At 37.2% G+C, this 23854-nt stretch overlaps 4 protein-coding genes across 4 annotated transcripts in view; all 4 read right to left on the reverse strand.

Moving 5' to 3' along the window:
- Positions 1-7559, reverse strand: part of klhl2 (kelch-like family member 2) — a 12738-nt gene extending 5179 nt beyond the window's left edge. The window contains exons 1-8 of the mRNA XM_024259594.2: positions 7049-7559; positions 5049-5168; positions 4843-4949; positions 4636-4757; positions 1867-2029; positions 1415-1524; positions 1232-1348; positions 32-181 (exon numbers count right to left, since the gene is read on the reverse strand). Of these exons, the coding sequence (XP_024115362.1) occupies positions 32-181; positions 1232-1348; positions 1415-1524; positions 1867-2029; positions 4636-4757; positions 4843-4949; positions 5049-5168; positions 7049-7116 (957 nt within the window). The 5' untranslated portion in view covers positions 7117-7559. The remainder of the gene's footprint in view (positions 1-31; positions 182-1231; positions 1349-1414; positions 1525-1866; positions 2030-4635; positions 4758-4842; positions 4950-5048; positions 5169-7048) is intronic.
- A 1985-nt stretch (positions 7560-9544) lies between these two features.
- med28 (mediator complex subunit 28) lies at positions 9545-12677 on the reverse strand. The gene is made up of 4 exons (XM_024259593.2): positions 12453-12677; positions 10362-10428; positions 10176-10288; positions 9545-10074 (listed from the first exon to the last, which is right to left on the reverse strand). The coding sequence occupies exons 1-4, from the start codon at positions 12657-12659 to the stop codon at positions 9871-9873; spliced, it is 591 nt and encodes a 196-aa protein (XP_024115361.1). The 5' UTR covers positions 12660-12677; the 3' UTR covers positions 9545-9870.
- A 732-nt stretch (positions 12678-13409) lies between these two features.
- Positions 13410-19571, reverse strand: lap3 (leucine aminopeptidase 3). Its single transcript, XM_024259592.2, has 13 exons — positions 19365-19571; positions 19141-19253; positions 17804-17858; positions 17625-17730; positions 17386-17545; positions 16857-17021; positions 16569-16727; positions 16352-16476; positions 16032-16120; positions 14282-14384; positions 14055-14134; positions 13862-13974; positions 13410-13765 (listed from the first exon to the last, which is right to left on the reverse strand). Exons 1-13 carry the CDS (start codon positions 19455-19457, stop codon positions 13579-13581), a joined length of 1548 nt encoding a protein of 515 aa, XP_024115360.1. The 5' UTR covers positions 19458-19571; the 3' UTR covers positions 13410-13578.
- An 89-nt stretch (positions 19572-19660) lies between these two features.
- On the reverse strand, positions 19661-23848 carry clrn2 (clarin 2). Its single transcript, XM_024259591.2, has 3 exons — positions 23180-23848; positions 21760-21939; positions 19661-21650 (listed from the first exon to the last, which is right to left on the reverse strand). The coding sequence occupies exons 1-3, from the start codon at positions 23430-23432 to the stop codon at positions 21382-21384; spliced, it is 702 nt and encodes a 233-aa protein (XP_024115359.1). The 5' UTR covers positions 23433-23848; the 3' UTR covers positions 19661-21381.
- Positions 23849-23854: the final 6 nt, after the last annotated feature.

Raw genomic sequence — 23854 nt, forward strand, 5'->3', positions numbered from 1 at the left:
GCAGGTGTAAGGAAATTTGTCAGGGCTGTACCTTGGGGCAGCAGGCGGGAGTTCTCATGCGAGTGCGAGCAGTCTTCATCAGAGCTCTCTGCTCCGCAGGCAGAAGGTGGTACTTCATGGCTTCAATCAGGTAGTCTTTGCACGCACTGCTGTTCTTGATCAGAGACTCCTCCTCCACCCGCTGGCCCGCCAAACACAGAGGAATCAAGAAAGTGAGGCCACATTATAACAAACTTCACATTTTCTGGATGAAATAAACTGTTTTTTAAATATCTTTGAGTGCCATGTGTATGTTATTAAATATAAAAGTATGATTCACACAAAAAAGGGAAAGAAACCTATTACCCATCAACATTTCCTCAACAGAACTGGTGAGAGTTTATGATTGGTTGGTAAAAAAAGGCTGACCCTACTTCACCTCTAGACATCTTCAACTCTGTTCTCCAAATATCCATTATCTTTGTTTTCAGCAATTTGAGTATGTGACAAATAAAATTGATTGATTATTTATGTGTCGCCTGTGACATCTCCAGTGTTAAAGGGTTAACTAGCAAGAAGTGATGGGAAAAAAAAAATTAACTGTACCTAAAGGTGCATTATTTTATAATCCAGTAGTCTCCACGCTAAAAAAAGTTACAGCTGATGCTGCGTTCAAACCAAATTCGCTTTGGCTGCCTCTCCTATTTGTTGCTCGCCACCTATCCTAAAATGTTTTCCGCCTTGGCCACATGTGGGAGGAGCTACAACCAGATGTTTTCAACCTGATCGCTACATGGAGCGGTGTCTGTGTCTATCCCATTTACAATGCATGGAAGACACAGATTATTTCTAGAGATCAGAGTTATTTATTTTGAAGATTTCTAAAAAACAAAAAAAGTATCAGTTATCACGTCTCCATGTTTGGGTTCATGGGGTCATTCTTTGACAGAATGTGGATATTAGACTCTCGTCTGATATCGAAACTACTTTCTGACTAAGAAGGGTGACTTTCAGAAAAATAAAACTGTAGATACCTACAGAAAGCCTCACAAATCATGTAATCCAGTATATCCTGTCTGCTCAAAACCCTTTGAATTGTATTAGAAACATGGAATAAACAGTGAAAAAAAATAAAAGAACTTGCATGTAATCGTAAAAAAGCTATGTATGGATATAAATATTAAAAAACAAAACCAGCAAAATTTACTGATGGGGATTCATAAGCCAAAGATACAACAGCAGGCATACAGACCTGCACCAGGTATTCTCTGGAGAGCAGCGGCAGACGAACGTGCTCCATTAGGTGAGCCAAGTGTTCCTGGCGGACATCTTTGTCGTGGTTGACCCAAGCAATCACCGCCTCAAACACCTGTTTACAAGACGCATGTGTAACTCTGAACAACCACCAGAGGCTCGTCCGTCCGTCCTGACCAACCTTCTCCTCCGTGGGGATGGTCAGCTTGTCGCTGGCGATCAGACTGGACACTTGCTCCATGCCCAAATTGAGAAACTCCTCACTTCCGACCACCTCCGTGAAATGTTGCTCTGTCATCACAAAGACAAAAACTTTTACAGCCTCTTTCTGTGGCAGCAGACGAGAAGTTTGCTTCTCTCCAACGGGCCATTAATTACGCCCGTCCTCATTCTGTCTCCTCTTTTGTTCCAAATTCTTCTGGACTCCCATAAACTCGCCTCAATAAAGCACTTACAAGTATCACTGCAAACACACGACAAAAAAAACTTGGAAAAAGCACAGCATTCTGATGTAACCCTGCACGACAAATGGCAACGAATTCTAATGGGGAAAGGTAATCAATTACGATTGAGTGTGATTTTCAATTCTAGAAACCTCTATGTGTGTGAATGGAGTTTTGAGGCCACAAGAACCTGCATAGCTGTTAGCCTGCGCCAGCAGTTGGGAGCAGGCGTGTAGGTCAGCGAAAGCGCGAATCCCCAGACAGTTGGATGGATGAAGCTGAACGCTCAGGAACTCGCAGCAAGCCTTTTTCACCTCGTTGAGCTGGAGCAGCCCTGCTGCAGGCAGCAGCGCCTGGAAAACAGCAGAGCAACACACGGCTTGAACAGTCTGGTTGGAAGAACCACTCCAAGAGAGACTACAGGTGAATCCAGATTCTGCCCAAGATTTACATTAAAATGGGAGGGTGCATTGTAAATTTTGATTTAGATAAAACAGTAACTCTATATTTGTGCTCCTCAGATGCAGTATTGAGTCATTTAAATGAAGAAAATAGATTTATAGGTTATGTTTTCAAAAAAATTATCCATACTACTGTTCACCATCTGTCTGAGCAGATTTCACTTTTTAAAAAAGTATGTATGTGCTTATCTTTTTTTCTATAAAAATAGTTGTACAAATTCTAAGAAATTAAACAATTTGTATGCATAATAAGACATGAATATATTGAAACTTTTTTTTTCTTCATTTTTTTATCTTATGCATCAATCAGCAACTCAAGTGGTTCTCAAAAGACATTTGTTCTAAGACAGAAAAACAACAAATGTTTAATCAAAGCTATCTCAATCCTTCCATTTTATGGGATGCAACGAAGAACAGATCATTATGGAAAAATCCACAGATATTAACAAGATTATATTAGTAAAAAGTAGGGATGCAACGATTCACTTTCCTTTTGATTCGGTTCAAACCTAATTTTTGGGGATTTTGTTTTGGTTTAATAATGATTTGTGTACTACAAAAAATGAAAAATTCAGAAAAAAATTAATTTGTTAATAAGCAAGTTAAAGATGATAGAAAGTTTTTAGTTGGCTTATACTAATCCTGGTGTAATGTAATAAAACATTAAAGGGTAACGCAACAGGACAGTTGAAGGCTGACTCCACTCTCAGCCCAGATTTAAAAAATGCAACAAAAAGAAAAGGGGCGGGCTGAGCAGGGGGGGTGTGGTTTGAATCTGTGATTGACAGTGAGGTTAGCTTGAGGTAAAGTACTCACTCTGTCTTCAATATGGAGAGTGGTACAGAGCAAAGTGATGCCAGTTTTACCAGAGAACTTTTTGGAGGTTGGAGGTACAGACCAAAGGGGACCAGTGTCTGAGTGGTAAAATGACACTAGCATCATGGCTAATAAAGGCTAACGTATTAAGCAAAACGATCCAGAGTGGAGCATTCATTCCAAATCCCATCACCGGGACAGAGTTTTCTGCATTCAATGCCAATTGCACTAAATCACTGTTGTCTAACTTCCAATTCCACCGGAAAGTTGTGCAAGACAGTAGAAGGTGATACACCTTCAAGCCATGCTAAAGCTAACACGATAACAACTGACCTTTACAGAATCAAAGATGGGCGGGCTTTTATATTGGAGCTACAGAGCATGAAACTTCTGAAATGACATGGGACTTTTTAAAACAGTTGACCAATGACAAAATTCTACTGTAATGCCTCATTTCAACCTGTAGGGGGCAGCACACTATAGAGTATAATTTCAGGAATTAAACAAGTTTATTTTAAATTGGAAAAATGTGGAAAGGACCAAGAGACAGCCCTTTTAGAGGTCAACAGACCAAAAAATGTTTATTTAGTGTTTGGTTACCCTTTAAATAATAGATGCTTCTTACATGTGTTTGACTTTAGACGTACTGGTGTGCAGTAAAGATGCAACGATTCACTTTCGCCACGATTCGGTTCAATACAGTTCAGTTTAAACTGAGAAATGTGGCATTCATAATGACCAATTTCTGACAATGTGTTAGTTTCTCTTCTTGTTGTTCTCTCTATTGTCTTTCACTTTCTTTGTATGTTTGTGAGATACAAGCAAAACGAAGTGCAATCACAAGCTTCCTTCTATCAAATCAAGTAAATTACAATTATGTCATGCGAATTAAACTCAGCATACTTTTTTTTCATAGCGCTGAAAACATTGCCAAAACAAATAAATATGACACATATTTTTAAAGAGCAAAAGTTTTTAAGAAATCCAAAATGTTGATTTTAATACTTAATAAAAAGTGTCTCTAGAAAAAAAAGAAAGTTCTTTCATTTTCATTTACAGCTTAAACACTTAATGAAAGGTAAATATCTGGATTGTATCCTTTTAGGGAAAAGAATTGGACTTCTTGGTAAGTTGAATCTTTTATGTGTTGATTCATGGACGTGTATTGTGCTATGTATGAGGGAAATGTAAATGCACTTCATTTCTTTACTAACCTTTTAGCCTTCAGGTCCAAGATTATAAAGCACGTCTTACTTCTCAAGTTTACTATCAAATAGAATAGAAGTCCAGATTTTGAACATCAGCTACACTGCAGGTCTTGTGTAGTTTCATGATTTTCATATCAACTTCCTTCTGAATGGATTTCCGCTCGCCACAGGCTGTGTGACATCTCAGCTCAGGCTGCAGAGGTGTACCATCTGGAGTCATTTTTGTCCATTGCGTGTTCCTGGTCTCCAGTTGTAAATGGTTAGATGTCTAAAATGAAGCGTTTTGGAATCTTCTCTCCATTTCCAGTCACTTAAGAAGGCTATGTATGGATGAGCTGAAAGCTTCACACGTGAAGTCACATTTCAGCAGCAATGTCGTTGGGGTAAACTGGGCCTTGAAAATATGGAGCTAAGCTTCCAAGTCTAAAGTACTCCAAGACTTTAAATATAAGAAAAAGCTGTGGATACATGTACCTGCACGTTTTCCTCTGTGACCTGTATTTCTGCCGTGTAGATGTAATCAACCAGCAGACCCAGAGTCCATCCGTCCACCTCCTTTATCCTCACTCGTTTTGCCCGGCTCTCTGCCATCTCCCCTATCAGGACACGATCATGTGTCTGTATGCATTTTTGACTGCCAAACATTCGTGCTGTACAGCAGCAATAAGGAATGAGCTTTACCGGTGAACATGGCATGAAAGTATGGGCTTCCTGCAGCCAGAACCACCCGATGAGCGGCGATCTCGACGTCCTCTGCTACGATGGTCACATCACATAACAGGCTCTGGCTGTATGGAGGAGACGGACACAGAAGGGGTGAGACACGCTTATAGCTAACAGGAAGGAATACAAAAAAATGTCTGAGAAAATTAAGAAAAAAACAACACCTGCGCAATTCATTCATGACTTTGAACGCCTTCCTCATGTGGCGAGGGTTCAGAGTGACCGGACCCTGCCTCTCCACTCCATCGTCTTTGTCCAGAGAGTGTGGACAGAGTCTGGTACACCTGGTAGGAACAGTAAAGACATGTAAACCTAATGCTGACACAAAGACATCAACAGAGATAAATACAAGAGCAGCCATTCATCTGAAGGCTCCAGTTCTTTAAGTAACTTTTAAAATCTATTAAAATTACTTTCATGAATCTTAGAATTCCAAATACTATTGCTTTATTTTGCACACTATGTTTTTATTATTATGAGATTAGGGTATTTTTGATACAGTTTATGCTTAAAAAAACTAGAAGTTCCTGTATTTTTAATGACCTTGACTTGTAAAAAACTTATTTACAGATTTGACTCGATGATATGGAAAAAAAGACTTTCTTTTCTTCATAGAGTACTAGAGGAAAAGGAGTCAAGTTTTCTGATGTGGATCTGTGTTGTCAGTGCAATTCAAATCTAAATGCCTGATCAATTTTCTGACTTTAAAATCCAAAAACAATTGGAAGTTTTTGGCTACGTCCAATGAAAACTGTGATTTTATGTTTTTAATATGTTCTTGTGGCATTTTTCTAACTACGAAGGACAAAAAATGTTAAGAAAGTTAAGCTTGAATTTGATTTTTTTACTACTTCTTTATTAAAATCTTTACAAATCAGGAGCAGACGAAAGACTCATAAATTCAAATGATCATATTTGTGGCGTATGAAATGCAGTCGCCAGACCAAAAGCTCCCTGCTCCGTTCTGATACATTCACTTGCAGACAAACAGATCCATATACGTCTTTGTTTTCCTCATCTGTATGCCTGGATAGCTCTGAAATTGCTCGACATTTTTGTTGCACCGCTAATGTTAGGCTGCTGAGGGGCTTGAAGCTAGTGGGAGAGTGTGAAAGCACTCTAGAATAAACTGTATATAAAATATCTTGAAACTATAATAATACAAATGTAGTACACAGAATAAGCTATATTATTTGGAATTCTTATTAGTAAAGTTTGATTTGATTTGATGGGCGACTGGAAGTGGGAGCGGAGCTTACTCTGCGCCGACAGTCCAACCCAATTTAAAGGCAAATATTTGATAAACTACTGCCGCTGTGCAGAAACTATGTCCTAGAAAATTACAGTTTTGTCTTAAAATGGCAAAATTATAGATAAAAGTCCACTTGAAACACTTTTAAACTGGTCTAAAAGTGGGGTCTTACACAATTTATATCGCAACAACTACAACAGAGAACTATAAATTACTATTAACTATAAAGTTTTATCCGATGTTTACAAACTACAAAGGGGGTTTCCAATCTTCCAATTGGAAAAATCTTGACAGTAATCTTTCCAGAAAACACTTTTAAATTAAATTAGCTCATAAAATACTATTATTATTTTCTATTATATGTTTACAGTATATATAGGCTATTTTTGTTGTTTGGATTTGAATAACACTCACTTGAATAAAAAATGAAAATCTAAAAAAATGGCAAATGTAAAATGAGCACAAAAATAACTGAATAGAAACATGCTTCCATTGTTTGTAAATTAAAATTGTAAATTAGCCACTTATTACATATATCCACATAAACTTAAGTTTTTTTCCCCTAAAATTGCTTAAATAGTTATTTAACACAATTACTTTGAAAGGCCGTTTCCCTATTTTGCTATTTTTTGGATTAATGTGAAAACATCAATGAAAGATCACTTCCTACCTCCTCCCTGTCAAAAACGCGCGTGCGACTGTTTACACTCATCTACGGAGCCACAAACAACAACACCGCCTCCTTTATCCGAGCCCCAACAGCCCGATCCCGTCTGCATGACCGTCACCGGCGTGAGCGGACAGCCTCACCGACTGGTCGCTGTCTCTGTCAATGCGGCACCATCCATCAAGCCGCCGCTGGAAACGTCAACACATGCGCGCGCGCACACACACGCGGGCACAATCACTTACAGCGGATGACTGTCCATGATTCCTGTGTGTTTCAGAGGCTGAAAACTTGGCCCAGCGGCATGCACCATTCCATCTCCGCGCTGCCGTCTTCGATGGCTTTGAATTCAGGCGTGACTCACGGCGGCGATCGGTCCACATGCGACGACAGCCCGGCTCCCGCAAACACTCCGCGCCGCTGCGGTGACACTCTCCACAGACACGTTGCTGCTCGGCGCGGCTGCTGTGCCCAGCCGCCTGCTCCTTCTATCGGCTCAAAACGCGCAGGAAATTAGCCTACGCTGAGTCCAACAGGCTGGCTCCTGACAGCCTAGCCGCCGTTCTTTCCTCCTTGGGCGTGTGTGTGTTTGAGAGGCGGACGAGCGAGAATACCTGTTATTTTCCAATAGCTGATTAACAAACAAGGACATGTCGGCAAAGACGGTCCTGTGAGCAGCGAAGGCGTCCCCGAAGAAAGCGCTGTCTCCCTCTAGCGGTGGAAGACTGACTGACAGGAGGAGCCGACCGCAGCTGCGCCCACTGCTGACGTCACTGCTACCCTGACTGGAAACAACAAAATAAGTTTATTATTTAAAAAATATACACTTATATATATATATATGTGCTTATTATCTGCAGGTAGATTTTACTGGGACTCAAAATTCATGGAAATACATTTTAAAAAGTCAGTGTTAATTAACTTTTTTTTGCATTACATCGTATACATCCTGCTAAAAAAAAAATGGGTATTTATTTTGGACATGGACAAGTCATGTACATTTTGTGAATCACAAGAGGAAATAATTTGTCATTTCTTTGTGAATTGTACACATACAAGTATTCTGGACTGATGTTGGAAATTATATTCATGGTAAAACTGGAAAGACACTCAAACTTTCAGAAAAATACATTATTTTTTGACAGTTATGATGACAACATGGACAAGGACTTTTTTTGGAGAAATTTCAAAAAAGGAAATAGTCAAACTCCAAACCTAATTTTCAGCACTTTTTGCATGAAAAATGTAATATGGTAATAGCATCAAACAAATTAAAACAAAAAGGGCAATTTCAACCAATAAAATTTTTGTTGAGATTATTTTTAAATAAACTCTGTAGCTCGTTAAAAAATATCCTTATTAAATATGCATATATGCTTATTTTAAAAAGCGTATTTTGCCTATTTTGTGTATATGTTTTTAATCAAGTTTTTGGAAAAACAAGTAAACAAAAACTGTAATAACAGAACAAATGAGTACTGTGTATGCTTTATTTTAAACGAAGAAGAAAAACTATCACACTTACCTACTGTATCGTATATATGTTTTTAATAACGTTTTTGGAAAAACAAACAAAATGATAACAATAATTATGAATATTTTATACTTTTTTAAATTAAGTTTAAAAACTATAACACACACCTATTGTATATGTTTTTTTTTAATAAAGTTTTTGAAGAAAAAAACAGCATAATAACAAAAGGTCTTACTCTTACGGCTTAACTATTTCCAGAAGCTCTCACCCTAAAACAAATATTTCTTATGATGCCTTTGTAACATATTTACGTAACTGTAACTTTAATTGTATCCCTCTGTTATGTTGTTTCTCTCTTTTTTGTTATTGTACCTTTTCTGCTCCTTCTTTTTGTTTGAAGTAAAAATTTAAATCTAAAATAAGGGGGAAAATACTATAATAATGAGGAAAATATTCAAAATAAAATGTATTCATATTTTAATTTTATAAAATGTAGTTATTAGGAAAAACTGTCAAATGAAAAACAAATATACATATATTTGTCTTATTAAATTCTAAAGTTTGAACTGCATAAAGCTATAATAAATCTTGGTTTATGTCATTTTCTCTATATTCGACACTTGTATCAAAAAGAAGTTTAGTTGACAGGGCATACAATGATTATGTTGGTAAAAGGATGCTGAGATTTGGAAGATCAAAGATGAAGTTCACAGATGTAGTGAAGGACACAAGGGTGTTTATGATGAATTGAGGTGTATGCAGATGGAGCAAGATGGGGACAATCCCTAAAAGGACTAGCAGAAATGCAAATAACACACATGAATATGAAAATACTTTGCTCCTTTAATCTTAATATATCAATATTTAAAAGCTTTCATCTGCACAGCTTTAAATGAGCTTAACACATAGATATAGTCTCAATCATATCATTAGAGATCAAAGACGATTTCAATAAAAATGCAGTTGTCATATGATCAGGGGCTCCTGTTAGCAGAGAGCTCTGTCCCAATGGTCCATCTGTGAGGAAAAATTATCTGACTGTACCATCAGTGAACAAGCAGGAACTGTGAAGCCGACCAGAACAAGTCTGCTGTGGTGCGAAAATGCTGCGTAGCTTCCAGAAAACAGGCTGTCACGCTTAAATAATCCAGACCTCATGATGCAGCTCCAGAGCAGAAATCATTACTGATTTACTTAACAAGAAAGGGGGGAAAGGAGCTCTCCGTGTGACTGTAATACAGAAGCACGACTAAGAAAACACTGTAAATGAAGATTCAAAGTACAAATTTTATTTTTACACAAAAATGGTGACTACAGTAAACATTTTTACACATTTATATATAAAAAAAAAATCTTATCGACGAACCTCCTTTATGCTCAACTGAAGGATTGACAAATGCAGATTTCCTGTTCTACCGTCATATCCAGTCAGCTGTGACACACACAAGTCTCAGAACATTGTGGATTAAATTATTCTGACATAATCCCAGCACAGGAGCTCATCCCACTGCGTTTTGTTCCACGTTTCCAGCCTCTGTCTCCCATTTGAAAACATGACGTTTCGTGTGTGAGTAGTTTCCATATTTAAATGTTTTAGTTTGGCTTTAAAGGAGCAGGGGGCAAGTTTGCAGAGGCCTGCTCCAGAAAGGCCAGCGGTCCTGGAGGGGGCAGGTCTGTGGGTTTACGATGCTGGCCGCTCACATCCTCCAGCACTTGCTGCCAGTGGTGCAGCTTGGCCAAATGCTTCTGTACCAGCAGTTCTTTCCTTTGTAGCTCATTACGCAACTCTGACACATCCTGAAGTGGGGAAAAAAAATTTACTTCATAGAAAAGAAAAAAAAAATGAGTTTGATAAATTGAGAAAAAAATGATTAAGATGAGTCAGTGCAGCCTTTTACCTCTTTCACCACCTGCTCTGGTTTCTGTACGGAGAGCTGGAGCCTCTTCTGTAAGAAGAAGCACTCAGTCTGGCGAGCTACATCCAGAAACTTCTGTATGCACTGGTCCACACCTACAGAAGACAAGCATAGTCAGCCTTTAGACACCAGATTAACACAAGAAATACAATTAATAATGTTACCTACCAGTACGAATCTCCTCCTGATCAGTTCCATTAACATAATCTTGGCTTACCAAAGACGCAAAACAAGCCTACACGATAAACAGAGAAATGTAAGTTTTTTTGTAAAAGTGGGCAGTTTTCTACCAGGGTTACTAAGGTGATATTTTTATTTCCTATAGCCTCAATTATAGTTTTTTTTTAAAGAAAAATAAAGAAAAACTGAATCAAAGTGTTTTTCTTGACTTTACATCCCATAAAGTATGAACTAAGATACATTTTGCAGGACAAAAAAACAAGGGAAGCTTCTCCAATACTTTTTTTCCCCCCACAAACAAAACCCACCCCTGAATCTCCCTTCCCTTTTGTGTAGTAAACCTTTACAGTGCTTTTGAATAATTTAGCTTCAAGCTTTCAGAATTAATTAATCAAAAAGTTCTAAATTAATTAGCACAATTTTCCAGATTTTTTTTAATATCATGCATCATTTTCTTTGCAAATCCTTTTTCATAGAACTTTGACTCATTAAAGCATTTAAAAAACGTATCCAACTAATTTGGTAAATGATCTGGATGTCTGATGCTTTTGTATCTACTGGTACACAAATCGAATATACAACCATTTCTAATCAACCCATGCTGCTTGGATTCCCCGTGTGACTGTGGTAGCTAGGAATACAACCACCAGCAGACACCAGCTTTAGCACAGCTGAAGAATAACCACTTTTGAGTTCACGTATATTCATTAGGTTACTGTTACAGTCTAATGGTTAAACTGCATAATAGAAAGATGCTAACTTGCCCCTTTTTTACACTGAGAAAAATGACAATTGAACACACAATAGCAGAACTACAAAAACTGAAATTGTTCTATGTACACACAGGTTAAAAGTTGTCATAAAGAATGGTAAACTAACATAAAATACACAAATATGCTTTTACATATCAAGATGTCTTAAATTATACACAAGACCATCCTCTTTTTGTATTCACCACTATTCAGGTTTTACAAATATCTCACAACAGAAGGATAGCAAACTGTGCCAAAATATGTCTAAAACAATAAAAATAAAATTTGGTTGCAAACTCTCATTTCCTGGAAAAAGTGTAAAACATATTTTGCAACTGTTAGTATGAGTAAAATGAAGAGTGTTTTTAGAGCAGACCGACACAAAGATTCTTCATTGATTTTTTTATGTGTAGACTTGTTAATAAACTTCAACACTATTTTTGTAGACTTTAAATCAATGTTCTGCACAAGAAAAAATCAGATTAAATAGGAGAAACACATAACCTCAAAATATCCCAATACAGCTATCTGCAAACCAACACTAATTGTATTATAGATTGTAAGATAAAGTGGATCCAGACTTATTACAATATTTTATCATCTTATCATAGAAGGTCTCTAGAACACAGAGGACAAATTTTTTTAATTCTTTTAAATTCTTGCTAACTTAACTACTTGTCTAATATTTTTCCTACTAAATGAGGACTAAACTTGGACAACAAAAGGAATGTAAATAGTTTATCAACAACATCCAATTGTGGGTGCTGCTTCTCTCCATAAAAATTGCTCTGATGACAAATTTTGTGATAGTCAATGATGGGGATAATACAGAGGGACTGTATGAACACAGACAAATTGTGCAGTTTCTTTAAAAAATTCCATTAAGTCAAATGAAAGGATCCTAATCAGCTGAATCTTTCAGGATAATATATTTGCTGTCGTTCAGTTGAAGCATTTAAATGAAAACATAGACAAGTATTTAAAAAAAAAAAGGCTACGATAAGAAGATGGAGCATATTTATTGGGATTATCCAAGTGAAATTAACAAATAAAGTATGCGCAACTATTGATTATGTCTATACTGAGATCAGAGGCTAAGTGACATACATGCTAGTTAGCTAACTTTTGCATCTTAGAAGAAAACAAAAATAAAGTTATGCAGATCAACATTGAAAGCAGGTGAGATTTAAAGCACTCTAAACGAAAACATGACAATATAGCACAACTAGCCTTAAATCTTTTTGTATTTGGTCTGTAAACGCGCCTTCTTTAATGCTAGCGAAGCTAACACCTAGCAAACAATGAAAGAAACACAAAGGGAAGCTACCTCGAAAGAAGCTTCCAGTTCATCAACCAGTGTGTTGTTTCCCTGCGCTCGGGGAGCACCCATGGGAAAGCCTGGCTGTCCGGGAGCACCAGGTCCTCCGACAGGATGGGAACCAGGCGGCTGCTGGCCGGGAAACATCCCGCTTATGGACGAAGCCATCTTGATCTGTGTTGAGTCTCTTTGGGTCGCGCATGCGCACAACACCATGACCCTTTAGTGACCGTCATTTGTTTTCAGATTTTATACATACGAAAAATCGGGCAAAAAATTAATACAAATTGTAAGTAATTCAGGTTTACTGACTAAAACTAGGATATTTTTATGAATAAATACAGAAATAAATGCCAACAAACACATAAGTAAACTCTAAAAGAGTCAAAAACTATAAAGTTATGGCAAAAGGACTTTGTTAGGAACTCCTTGAACTAAAGATGTTGAGACTCAAAAAAAAACCCAACTGAAAATGAATCAAATTGCCAATAAAATGAATTAATCCCTTCAAGAAAATGCAAATTTTTAACATATATATATATATGAACAAAACTAAATACCAAAAAATAGCAGTAAATTGACTTAACCAAGTCGCAAAAATCAAAATTTGATGCTTAATCAAGACATATAACAAGCACTAAATCAGCCATAGCAATATACTGGGGTGATGAATCTCTACATTAGGTCAGAAGTTCCTAATAACTTCATAAACAAGAAAAAAAAAAGAATACATTTGAAACTTTAGCAGTTAAGAGGTCTTTACTTACCTTTGTGCTACTGTAGTTCAGTCAAATGACAGTCATTTAATTAATAAGTGAAGGTTGTGATTGTAATTCTAAAGAGAACTCCTGGCTTTAAAATTTTTTTAGTTCAAAAGCAGCATCATAGTACATTATCTTGGTATTTTGAAACAAATCTTTGATATAGTTTAAATCTATGCTCAGTAGAAAGAACTGTATTGCCGAGTCAGTCATAAATTTGACCTTTATTACGAGTTAAACACAAAATGTCAAACAAAATATTGCTAAAAATTCTATAAATCACAATCTCAACATGTTTGTGTATTTGTAGCTTTTGTACTTAATCGTTCCACTTCATACGCTTTAATTCTTGGGCCTTTTCGTTTCTCTCCTCCTCAGCCATCGTGGGCCAGCCTCGCAGCAAACTCCACCAGCGTGCGCGTTGGTCTTCCGGACATGCCTTTCCTCAAGTAGGGAATTTCATCTTTGTTGCTCATCACTCCGGCGATGTCCAGATGAGCCCAGTGGGGAGCTGTGACAAACTCCCTAAGAAACGCCGCCGCAGTGCACGCGCCACCAGAGCTGCGAGGAAAGAAAACGGTCATCAGAGTAAACCACCTCTAACAGACTCTACTGTGACTTTCCTGACACGATGATGAGCAGCGGGGAGATGCGTACCGACTGTACTTGCCGATGTTGTTGAGGTCAGCCAGCTGGCTGTCAGTCACCTGCTTGGTGTAGTGTTGGAACAGAGGCATCCGCCACACTCTGTCACCTGTCACAACACTAGCCTATACGTGCACACACTGTTATTCAACAGAGAAAACAAAAGAATGACACATTCTGTTGGTGTATGCTGCACACACACTACCTTGTGGAGCTGCTCCCAGAGCCAGTCAGAGTTTGTAAAGACTCCAGTTGCAGCTGAGCCAAGAGCTACATCCATGGCACCTTAAACATAGACAAGTGTTTTGTTTTAATCACGCTCGTATTATCATCATTTTTTAATTTTTACTTCCAATGTGAGTTACTGTGAATGCCAAACAAGTGTTCAAGAGTATAAGAACAAGAATGTAAAGTAAAAAAAATAGATCCTACCTGTTAAAGTGGCGACATTGACGATGGCTCTGGGGTTGAAATTATGTCCATAACAGAGAGCATCAGCAAGAACCAGTCTGCCCTCTGCATCGGTATTATCAACCTATTAGAAGAAGAAGAAAAAAAGAACAGGTTAGCTGCAAATGCACAGTTTATTCCACATACTGGAAACATTTAGCCTACTTTTTCTTCAATGAAAATTTAGGTTTTTTTTGTGTTTTTAACATGTTCTTGTGACATTTTTCTGATGACGGAGGATCTATATAGAGAAAATTCAGCTTAAAATTGCATTTGTGAGTATTCCTTGATTCCAATTATTCAGAATCAGACAAAAATAAAAGGACTTTGAAAAAGAGTTTATAAAATTTGCTGGGCAAGCTACAAGCTTTCTGCTCTGCTCCACAACAGGGAGAGCTTTGGAACACTCATTTTTACAGCCAAGCTTTTACTCACACATGAGACAATACTCTGATTTTACATTCAAGTTTTACTGTGTTATGTTTTTACCTTCAATGTTTTCTTTTACCATGTTCTTACCTTCATGCTCTAGATTATTTTGTTTTTATTCACTTATTGTATTAAGATTTGTTTTTTATTAGGTTTCTTTGTTAAATTTTAAATTGTGTTTGAAGCGCTTTATAAATAAAGTTGATGATGATGAGAGGATGACCACTAGGAACTCTATCTCCTGACTGAATAAAACGATCGACCACAAATTAAGCTTTCAGCTTAAATTAGATTTTTTTAATATATATTTTACTTTTTTTAAATTAAGTTTTAGATTTTCTTACAAATTCAAAAAACTAAAACTGAAAGCGCAAGAATGTCTACACTGAGACTAGAGGAATGTTGGTTTGATTCCATGTCTGGATCATACCAAACTCTCATAAAATGAGAGTAAATGCCTCCTGAATGACAGGTTGGAATATCAGCTCAATACTTCCTCAAGGAATAGGTCAAACTAGGAGAACTAATGTCACACCTTCAGGTGTGACACATTTTAAAACTCGTGTTGATATAAAACCAACATGAGTTACACAATAAAATTCTATGCAATTTAAATGCTCATAAGAATACAGTTTTATTTTATTATTCCAGTTCTTCTAAAACAAGACAAAAGGCCTCACAAATAAACATTTTTTTTTTTAAAAAAGCCCACCTTCTGAACATGTATGCAGGTATGAGCTCAAAAGTGATTTAAATGCATATCAAAGATTCTTGTATTGACAAATATATTTTCAAGTCATTAATCATAGCTTGATGAACCAAAGATGGATATGTAAGTGTGTTTGAATAACAAGAATTGATTCTTAAAGTCTTCATTTTACTCATATTCATGAAGGGAGTCGAAATAAATGACTATCAAAACTGTTGACAATATTCCTACTGTAGGGGTAGATAAAAATAATTTTAAAAAAAATGTGAAAAGCGACATCAAAGTAAAAAAAAAAAGGGGGATTTTTTTTTTTAAATTAGAAGTAAAACTTTTTTTCTGGTTACTAAGTGGTGTGCACAAGACAGTAAAAAAAAAAAAAATCAAAAAATTGAAATAAAAAATGTTTCTTTTCTAAAAATTTAAGTAATTTTTTTCAGGTTACTAACTGGTGAGCACCAGCTACTAACCAGAATTTTTTTTAATTACATTTTTTGATTTTTTTTTTTTACTTCAATGTCCCTTTAGGGGCTTTGTAGTATATAAAAAAAAACATTTATTTGGATTGCATTTAGGTGTAATTACAGCTCTACCCACCTGGATTGTTTTCCCATTCTTGGCTGTAACCACATCACCAGGTTTGGTAGCCTTTCCACTGGGCATGTTCTCACAGAGTGGAGCCAGACCTGAGTGAGTCATAGCAGACAGTATGTCTTAGACATATTCAGACTATCCTTTATGGCTGCAATTTAGTTATGACCGCATTTTTCTGTTTATCGTGTGATTCATCAGCAGTAGAAGCACACCCATCATTCTGAAGAGGCTCTTAAGTCTTTAATAAAAAAACATTAGAACATTTTCTTTAAATCAAAATATGTTTTGTCATTTTAAAAAAATCCTTTTTTGAAGAAGCTCACCAATAATGTTGACTGGTAGCTTCAGAGCAGCTGCTGTGACAATGGACGCACACACCGTGGCGGCTCCACCCATGTCGGCTCTCATTGCATCCATGGAGGGAGAGGGCTTGAGGGAAATCCCACCACTGCAAACGCAGGGAGGAAACAAGCCGCCTCAAAGACATCAAACGTTTTCATGGACCCAAGGAGGCAGAAAGGTGTAGAAAACCGTGTTTACCTGTCAAATGTGATGCCCTTGCCCACGAGAAGCAGGGGTGGCTGTTTACTGTCAGGAGACCCGTTGTAATGAAGCTCCAAAAAGACCGGAGGCTCCTCTGAACCTTTCGACACACTGAGGAACGCTCCCATCTGCTGCTCCTTCATCCAGTCCTGAGATCTGAACAATAAATAGTTTTGTTATTAAATTCCCTACAAAAAACTATAAACTAGCGTAACTTTATTCATTCATAGGCAAGTAAGACAATACTAATATTTTATTCAAATAAATCAGAACAGATGTAGAAACCTCTTATTTATTGTGACTCGTTGGGCATGTGGGGCCAGTTTCTCCTCGATAATGTTAGCAAAAGCAGTGGGAGTGATGTGATTGGCAGGAGCCTCCATGAGAAGTCGGGCCAGGTTTTGGCCTTCAGCATAAACGGCACCTTTCTCCCAGCTGTCAGCACCAGAACTGAGAAAAAGTATAAAACATGAGCCAAGCTAAGGCCGGGCAAGTCTATTTGCATTGCACATATACATGCACGAAGACAGTTCAGAGGGCTGTCTTTATATTAAACATTACAAGAAATATTGAAACGAAACATTAAAGGAGTGATCATTAAAATAAACGTTTTAAGAAAGTTAAACTAAACTGAATTTAAAGTAAGCTTTAAGTGAGAATGTGAACTTATGAAACAACAAAACTTGTAACAGAGAGGACGATAGTAAGCAGATTTTGGGACAGTCTTAATGTGTTTATCAAAATATACGCCCAAGATTCTAGTTTATAATGAGCCATCCCATGATAGTCATTCAGCAGGGCTCTCTCTGGATACCTTCCATGGAGCTGCACTGTTACTTTGGTCTTCTTCTTGGACTTCAGTTGGTCGAAATGAAACAGACCCAGCATGGCCCCTTCTGCTGCCGACTGGGCATCACCACATCCGTCTACCTCAACCGAGTTCAGTTCGAGTTCCTGAAGTAACTGACAGCCAGCTGGACAAACACACAAATGCACAGATCTCAGGAAAATAAGAACCAAGTGTACGAGCAAACATGAAGAATAGTGTCTTACCTGCCATTCCTTGTCTGATGCTCTCCTTACTGGTATCCCAGTTCTCAGCCCTGCACACACCTGCATTGTTTTTGCCCAAACCAATGACTGCTACACACGGGAAGTCCTACAGAATGAACCAGGGAAGTTACTCAGGAGTCATAAAAACAAGATTTATGACACTATGGCATATACTTTACCTTATGAATTCCATAAAATATTCTGCTTTTGCCTTTTTTAAGCTTAGGTCCAGATCTAGAAAACAAATGTTAATAACACAAATATTAGCAACGTGCAAATTAAAAATTTGTTTTATGATCCACTCTCCAAAAAGGGTGGTGTGGATTCCTAGGGAAGCCCTTGTTGGAAAAAGCATACGGCAAACTGTAGAAGGGTCTTTAGATTTGTAGAAGCTTCCAAGGTTTAAACTTTGTTTAACAGCTGCTTTTAATACACACTAAAATATTTATAAATCTACACAGTTAAAGAAGTTGACAATCATTATTTCCTAAAAATAATTCTCAAAGTCATTCAAGAACTTGGGGCTGCACGGTGGAGCAGTGGTTAGCGCTCTTGCCTCACAGCGAGAAGGCCCCGGTTCGAATCCCGGCTGGGACCTTTCTGTGTGGAGTTTGCAGGTTCTCCCCGTGCATGCGTGGGTTTTCACCGGGGACTCCGGCTTCCTCCCACCGTCCAAAAACATGCTTCATAGGTTAATTGGGGACTCTAAATTGCCCCTAGGTGTGGATGTGAGAGTGTATGTGTGTGATTGTGGCCCTGCGACAGACTGGCGAACTGTCCAGGGTGAACCCCACCTTCGCCCATCAGTAGCCGGGATAGGCTCCGGCGACCCCGACTGGGAAAAAGCGGTCAAGAAGATGGATGGATGGATTCAAGAACTTTTTTTAAATTATCAAAATTCAAAAATACACCATTTTTCTCCATTCGGAACATAAAAATCCAAAACATAAGACAGTAAAACATGTCACAAATAAAATGCTGAAAAAGTTGTCGCAGCAGCAGAAAGAAAGAAAGAGAAAAAGAAAAAATACCAAACTGAGAATAGGATTAAAATAAAATTATCAAAACCAAACAAGAGAAGCAAATGCATCAATCCCAATAAACTAATAAACAATTCAAGGGTTTCAAAGCTTTCTTAATAATGATCTTTTTAAAGAATTTACAAAAAAGCACAATATCGTTTTTAAAATACGAAAAATTTGGCTTCTCTTTTTTGAGAAAACAACATTTATGAAGAAAAAAAATAATGAAAGTAACAAAAGTGTTAAACATTAAACTGAATATCCTTTAATTTTGTTTTATTCCGAGAACTTTTAAAAGTTAATAAAATGTTTTTATTATTAAATATGATTAACTAGTTGTGTCTATTTTTTTTAACTATAATGCCAAATACATTTTAAATTAAATTAAACTGTTAAAACATGGAAAGGAGTTCAGGAGCTCTCTAGTGTTGAGTTTCAGAACAAATTATCACTTGATTATCATCAAACAAGACAATGAGACACAAAATCCTCACATTTGCAGCAGTTCTGACAGTTTTCCAGACACAGACTGATTGAAGTGTGCTGCTGCTTCTGTCAGATGAAGGCCCTCTTCCCCCTCAGCCTCAAACACACCCAGGACCAGACCCTAGACACAAAACAAACCCGTTTTCTCATTGGTCAGCCTGCAATTTAATTAAAATCAACACAACTTGCAGCCTGTAGCATTCAGGACATCCTGGGCTCTAGAACTACTCACTTTCCTCTCTTGCAGGTAACTCTGTGAGGCAGAAAATTGTCTGCAGAGGTTTTTCCGCACTGCCGTGTGCACGACTCTTCTCAACAGAAGCATTGTCACCTGCGAAACATGCGTACAACACGACTAAATTAAATATGAACAATTTAAAGGTCGAAAATCCACACGTGAAGAAGAAAGCCGGGGTCGCATGAATATTACGTCATCAACTAGCCCTACTTTAGAAGGGATCAGTCGTTGTCGCCACCTGGCGGTACATAGTAAAGGTGCAAAAACAAACCAAAATGTAAAGTCCATCAAACTTATATTAAAGAAGCTATCATTATATATTATTTTATTACAATTATTCCAAAGAAAACATACCACATATTTACTGTACAGTTTACAATCATGCAATACTTTACTGAATTTATATATGACATTTCCAGAAATATTTCAGTTTCCAACATTGTATTATTTACAAATATTCATTAAAAGACAGAGTGTATCTAGAAGTAATAGTCACTCTTTAAAAAAATCAAAGACAGAGATGGATGGATGGATGGATGGAATATTCAACCATTGGTTAATTCACTATACAAAAATATTCACAAATTAAAATCAAGTCAACCATAATATCGTTCAGTTTTTACCCATTTGCTGTGCACTAGTTACAATATACATTAACCTTACTTCCTGCACACACTTAGACAGACTATACAGCTGGATGTGTTTAAAATTTGGGCTACATCCATATACACAATTATACAAAATAAAATCTAATAAGCACAAAACAGAACATAACACATTCTGACTAAACTTATTATTTAATTAATTTATGTACCAAATAAATAATGTAAACTGGAAATATTACACCTAATATTTACACTCAATACATTCATAACAAATGTTGAACACTGAAAAATGCAATATGACAAAAATGCCTATTTGTAGTATAGGATGATCAATATTTTTTCTTAATTTATAAATTATTTGTATTTGAAGATAGATTTTTGCTCATGGTGTCGTGAAAACAGAAAAAAAACAACTTCTTATAACTGAATACTTTTGAACTACTCAGCAGAAGATCACGTGCTAAACTCCTTCGCTCTGTGATTCGTAATATGTGAAAAACTATCCACCTCTGCAGCCACAGAAATCTCAAATTTTAAAAAATGCTGACTTCTTCTACAGTTTTACCTTCATCTAAAGAAACAAAAACACATTATCTTTCAAGCCCACAGCATTTATTTTAGCTTAAACATTTCTTGTTTGCATCACATCTCGTTGAATGTTGAGTGTGTGGTCTTCTGTCAATGCTTTTGCAACTGCAGTGTAAACTTCTAATCTAATCTAAGTATGTAACTTAAAAGTACTTCAACTGTCTTGGCATATTGACGGTTTTACGCTTCCATTTGCAGGTGCTTAAAGCCAAATAAACATGGGAAGTGTCTTCTTTTAGTATTTATGTAATCTAGTTTTTGTGCTCTCAGATTTGTGCACCAATTATAATACTAAAAACTTGTTCATTTATTTTCTCCAACAAGATGAAGCTAGATGTGTGATTAAAGAAAACTGCAAATAAACAAGAACATAATGTATTTGTGGGACCTCTATGTCTGCATGTACAATCTACAACAGCTGAGAAAATGCTAAAGTGTCAATTTTGGGTAAAGTAAACTAATTTACAGATTTCCTGAGAATTATAGGGTACTCAAATTACTGAAATTATCAGAAAAGTAGAGTGTGTACTGGTATATGATACAATTATTATACTTGACAGAGTTTAATAATTCAAAATGCAGGTCTAACTGTTCAGTGGCTGCATAGGTAAACAATTAAACATTTTAAGATTAAAGTTTTCATTTAAAATCAGCTCAAAAGTTGTATTTTTTCTTTCAAAATCTTAATAGAATTAGCAGCTCTAAGGCAAACAACCACACAGCTTACTTAAAAGGTCATTGGCACAGAATGAGTCACAATCTCCAGTCAGCGTTGTGCGTTAATCTTATCAAGGAACGACTGATGACTAATCTTTTCCTTAGTAGAGCAGGTCCACTGAAGACACAGTGGGTTCTTCCGGCTTTTTCATTTCTGGTTTGGGCAGCTTAATGCGACTCATGGCAACCACTCCACACACAGCAAAGTGAGTCCCAACGCTGCCGACGCCGAGCCAGAAAGACCAGTCAAGAGAGTCGTCCAGAACCTCAAGGACAAAAAGGTTTTCTTTGTAGTTTGCCACCCGCTCTGTCAGACTGTGATGCCTCACGGCAGCCAGGAAACACAGAACAGCCAGGGCACCAAAAAAAGCTGGAAATATGAGGAAAGGGTCTGTCAGTTGCTAAATATTTTAAAGCTAAACAAAGAAAAATAAAAAATGAAGAATACAGTTTTGCATCAGAAAAACCTGAACTTTTACCAGCTATGAAGTTCCACAGATAGAGTCCCTTGTGACCTTTGATGCTCTGGTAGGGAACCCTGCGTGCATTGTAAATACAAAAGGACAGACTGACCAGTGCAAAGGCCACAGCCACCAGCAGGAAAAGAATCACCATCATGTGAAGGCCACCATTCAACGTCTTCACCAGATTGGGAAAAACTGTGGAATCAAGCAGAGCATAGAGAAGCTTAACTGCCTCTGCAGCAATGAAGTATTCTGTCAAAAGTACCGCAAGTTAGTCAGCAGAGATTCTTAAGAGACGGGGATGGAAATAAAGTGTGAAAATGAAGGAAAATGCAAAGAGAAAGCAAGAAATTTGTTACCATGCTTCATAAAGTGCAAAAATAGAATAGAATAGAATAGAAAATACTTTATTAATCCCTTTGGAGGTCCTCAGGGAAATTCAAGTACCAGCGTCCGTACAGCAGTAAAAATACAAAATAAGTAAAATAGAATAACAAATGAAGTAATAAAATAAGCGAAATAAGTAAAATAGACTGAATATAGCTAAATATACAATAGAAAAAATTATAAATTATAAAAAGACAGACAAAACAGAAAAAATGAATCAAATGAACTCTAAATGAAGATAAAGAAAGTCAAAAATAAAAAAAGGGAAAGAAAGGAGAAGACTGAAAATAAAAAATAAGAGTATCTAATATTATAAGAAAACATGAGGGACTATTTGTTCTGCGATTCAAGTATTTTTGTTTCTCTTCCCTTCTTTAGTAAAAATCAACAAATTAACCCCTTTAATACTGGAATTCCAGTGTTTATGTTCTTTGATTAACTGTGATTTTTTAACTGTTAAATTGTTTAAAAAAAAAAAAAAAGACTGATTTATAGACTGCTGCGTGGGTCCTGTGTTCACCTGGCCCCTCTAAACTGCTAACTCTGCCACTGACAGAAGGGATTTACTTTCTCCACGATTTGATTCAGTTCCATGATGTAGCATATAAACTGAGAATGATGACATTTATAAGGTTTATGTGGTTTTTCTGCAGGTGGTGAGAATCCTATCTTCTAATCCTGCTATGTTCTGATCTGTGGGAGGGAGCCAGATGCATGGGGAGGACAAATAACTCCACACAATAAGGACTATTAGGATTTGAACCAGGACCTTATTGCTGTAAGCTTTGTCCTCCCTTATGGTAGACCTAATTAGCATCCAGCCTATTAAAACAACCTTCTTATTTCAAATCCAGATGGGTAGTCTTGTGATACATATAAAATTTAAGTCACAATTGCAGTGATTAAAAAGATATGTTTCAATCTTAATGGTCATAGAAATAGTTATAGTCCGACATTTTAACAGAACAATTAAATATCAATTTAGGACAGAACAGGATACATCTTAATCAGACCCCTCGGTTATTGGGAAAAATGGGACAAATCTTACTGTAGATTTTGGAGCGCCTGTTCCCGAGTCCGCACTTCTTGGTCTTTCCTCCCTGGAAGAGACCGTAGTAAATGTCTCCAATGAATTGGTCCATCTCTGGGTGGGATGCGTTCACTATCTCTGCCCCCGTCTTGCACAAGATCCGGCCTGTGACCCACTTCTCCGTGGCCAGGGCCACCACAAGAAGAGCCACCGAGCCGACGCACAGCACAGAGGCGACCGAGAATGTTATCCGTTTCCACAGAGAAGGCATCTTACGAGGCCATTGTGCCCCAGGGAAGGTAACACGATGCCCTGATGCGATGCGGAGATCACCATGAGTTTAATGGGAGGCTGGAAAACCTGAAGAGATCATTATGGTCCAAAAAAGTTGTAGAAGTTGAAACGATGGTTGTCAGTGCTGCTTTTTTAAAAGCAACATGGATGCAGAAACCGAATCCACAGCAGTCAAAGTGATCCCTCTCCGGGAGAAACTGGATCCTTCTCCCTCACACGCACACATTCTCTTTAATTCAGCCGTCTCATTAACTTCTGCAGGCCGACATTTGAACGTGACATTAAATGAGCAGTTGTACGTCACATAAAACGCTTTAATAGTTGCTCTGGATATTTACAGCTCAAAGCTTAAAGGTCACATTATGGATGTTCTAAAAGCCTACAATTCAACAGTTTCAT

The sequence above is a fragment of the Oryzias melastigma genome, linkage group LG1 (assembly GCF_002922805.2).
Source record: "Oryzias melastigma strain HK-1 linkage group LG1, ASM292280v2, whole genome shotgun sequence".
Classification (NCBI taxonomy): Eukaryota; Metazoa; Chordata; class Actinopteri; order Beloniformes; family Adrianichthyidae; genus Oryzias; species Oryzias melastigma.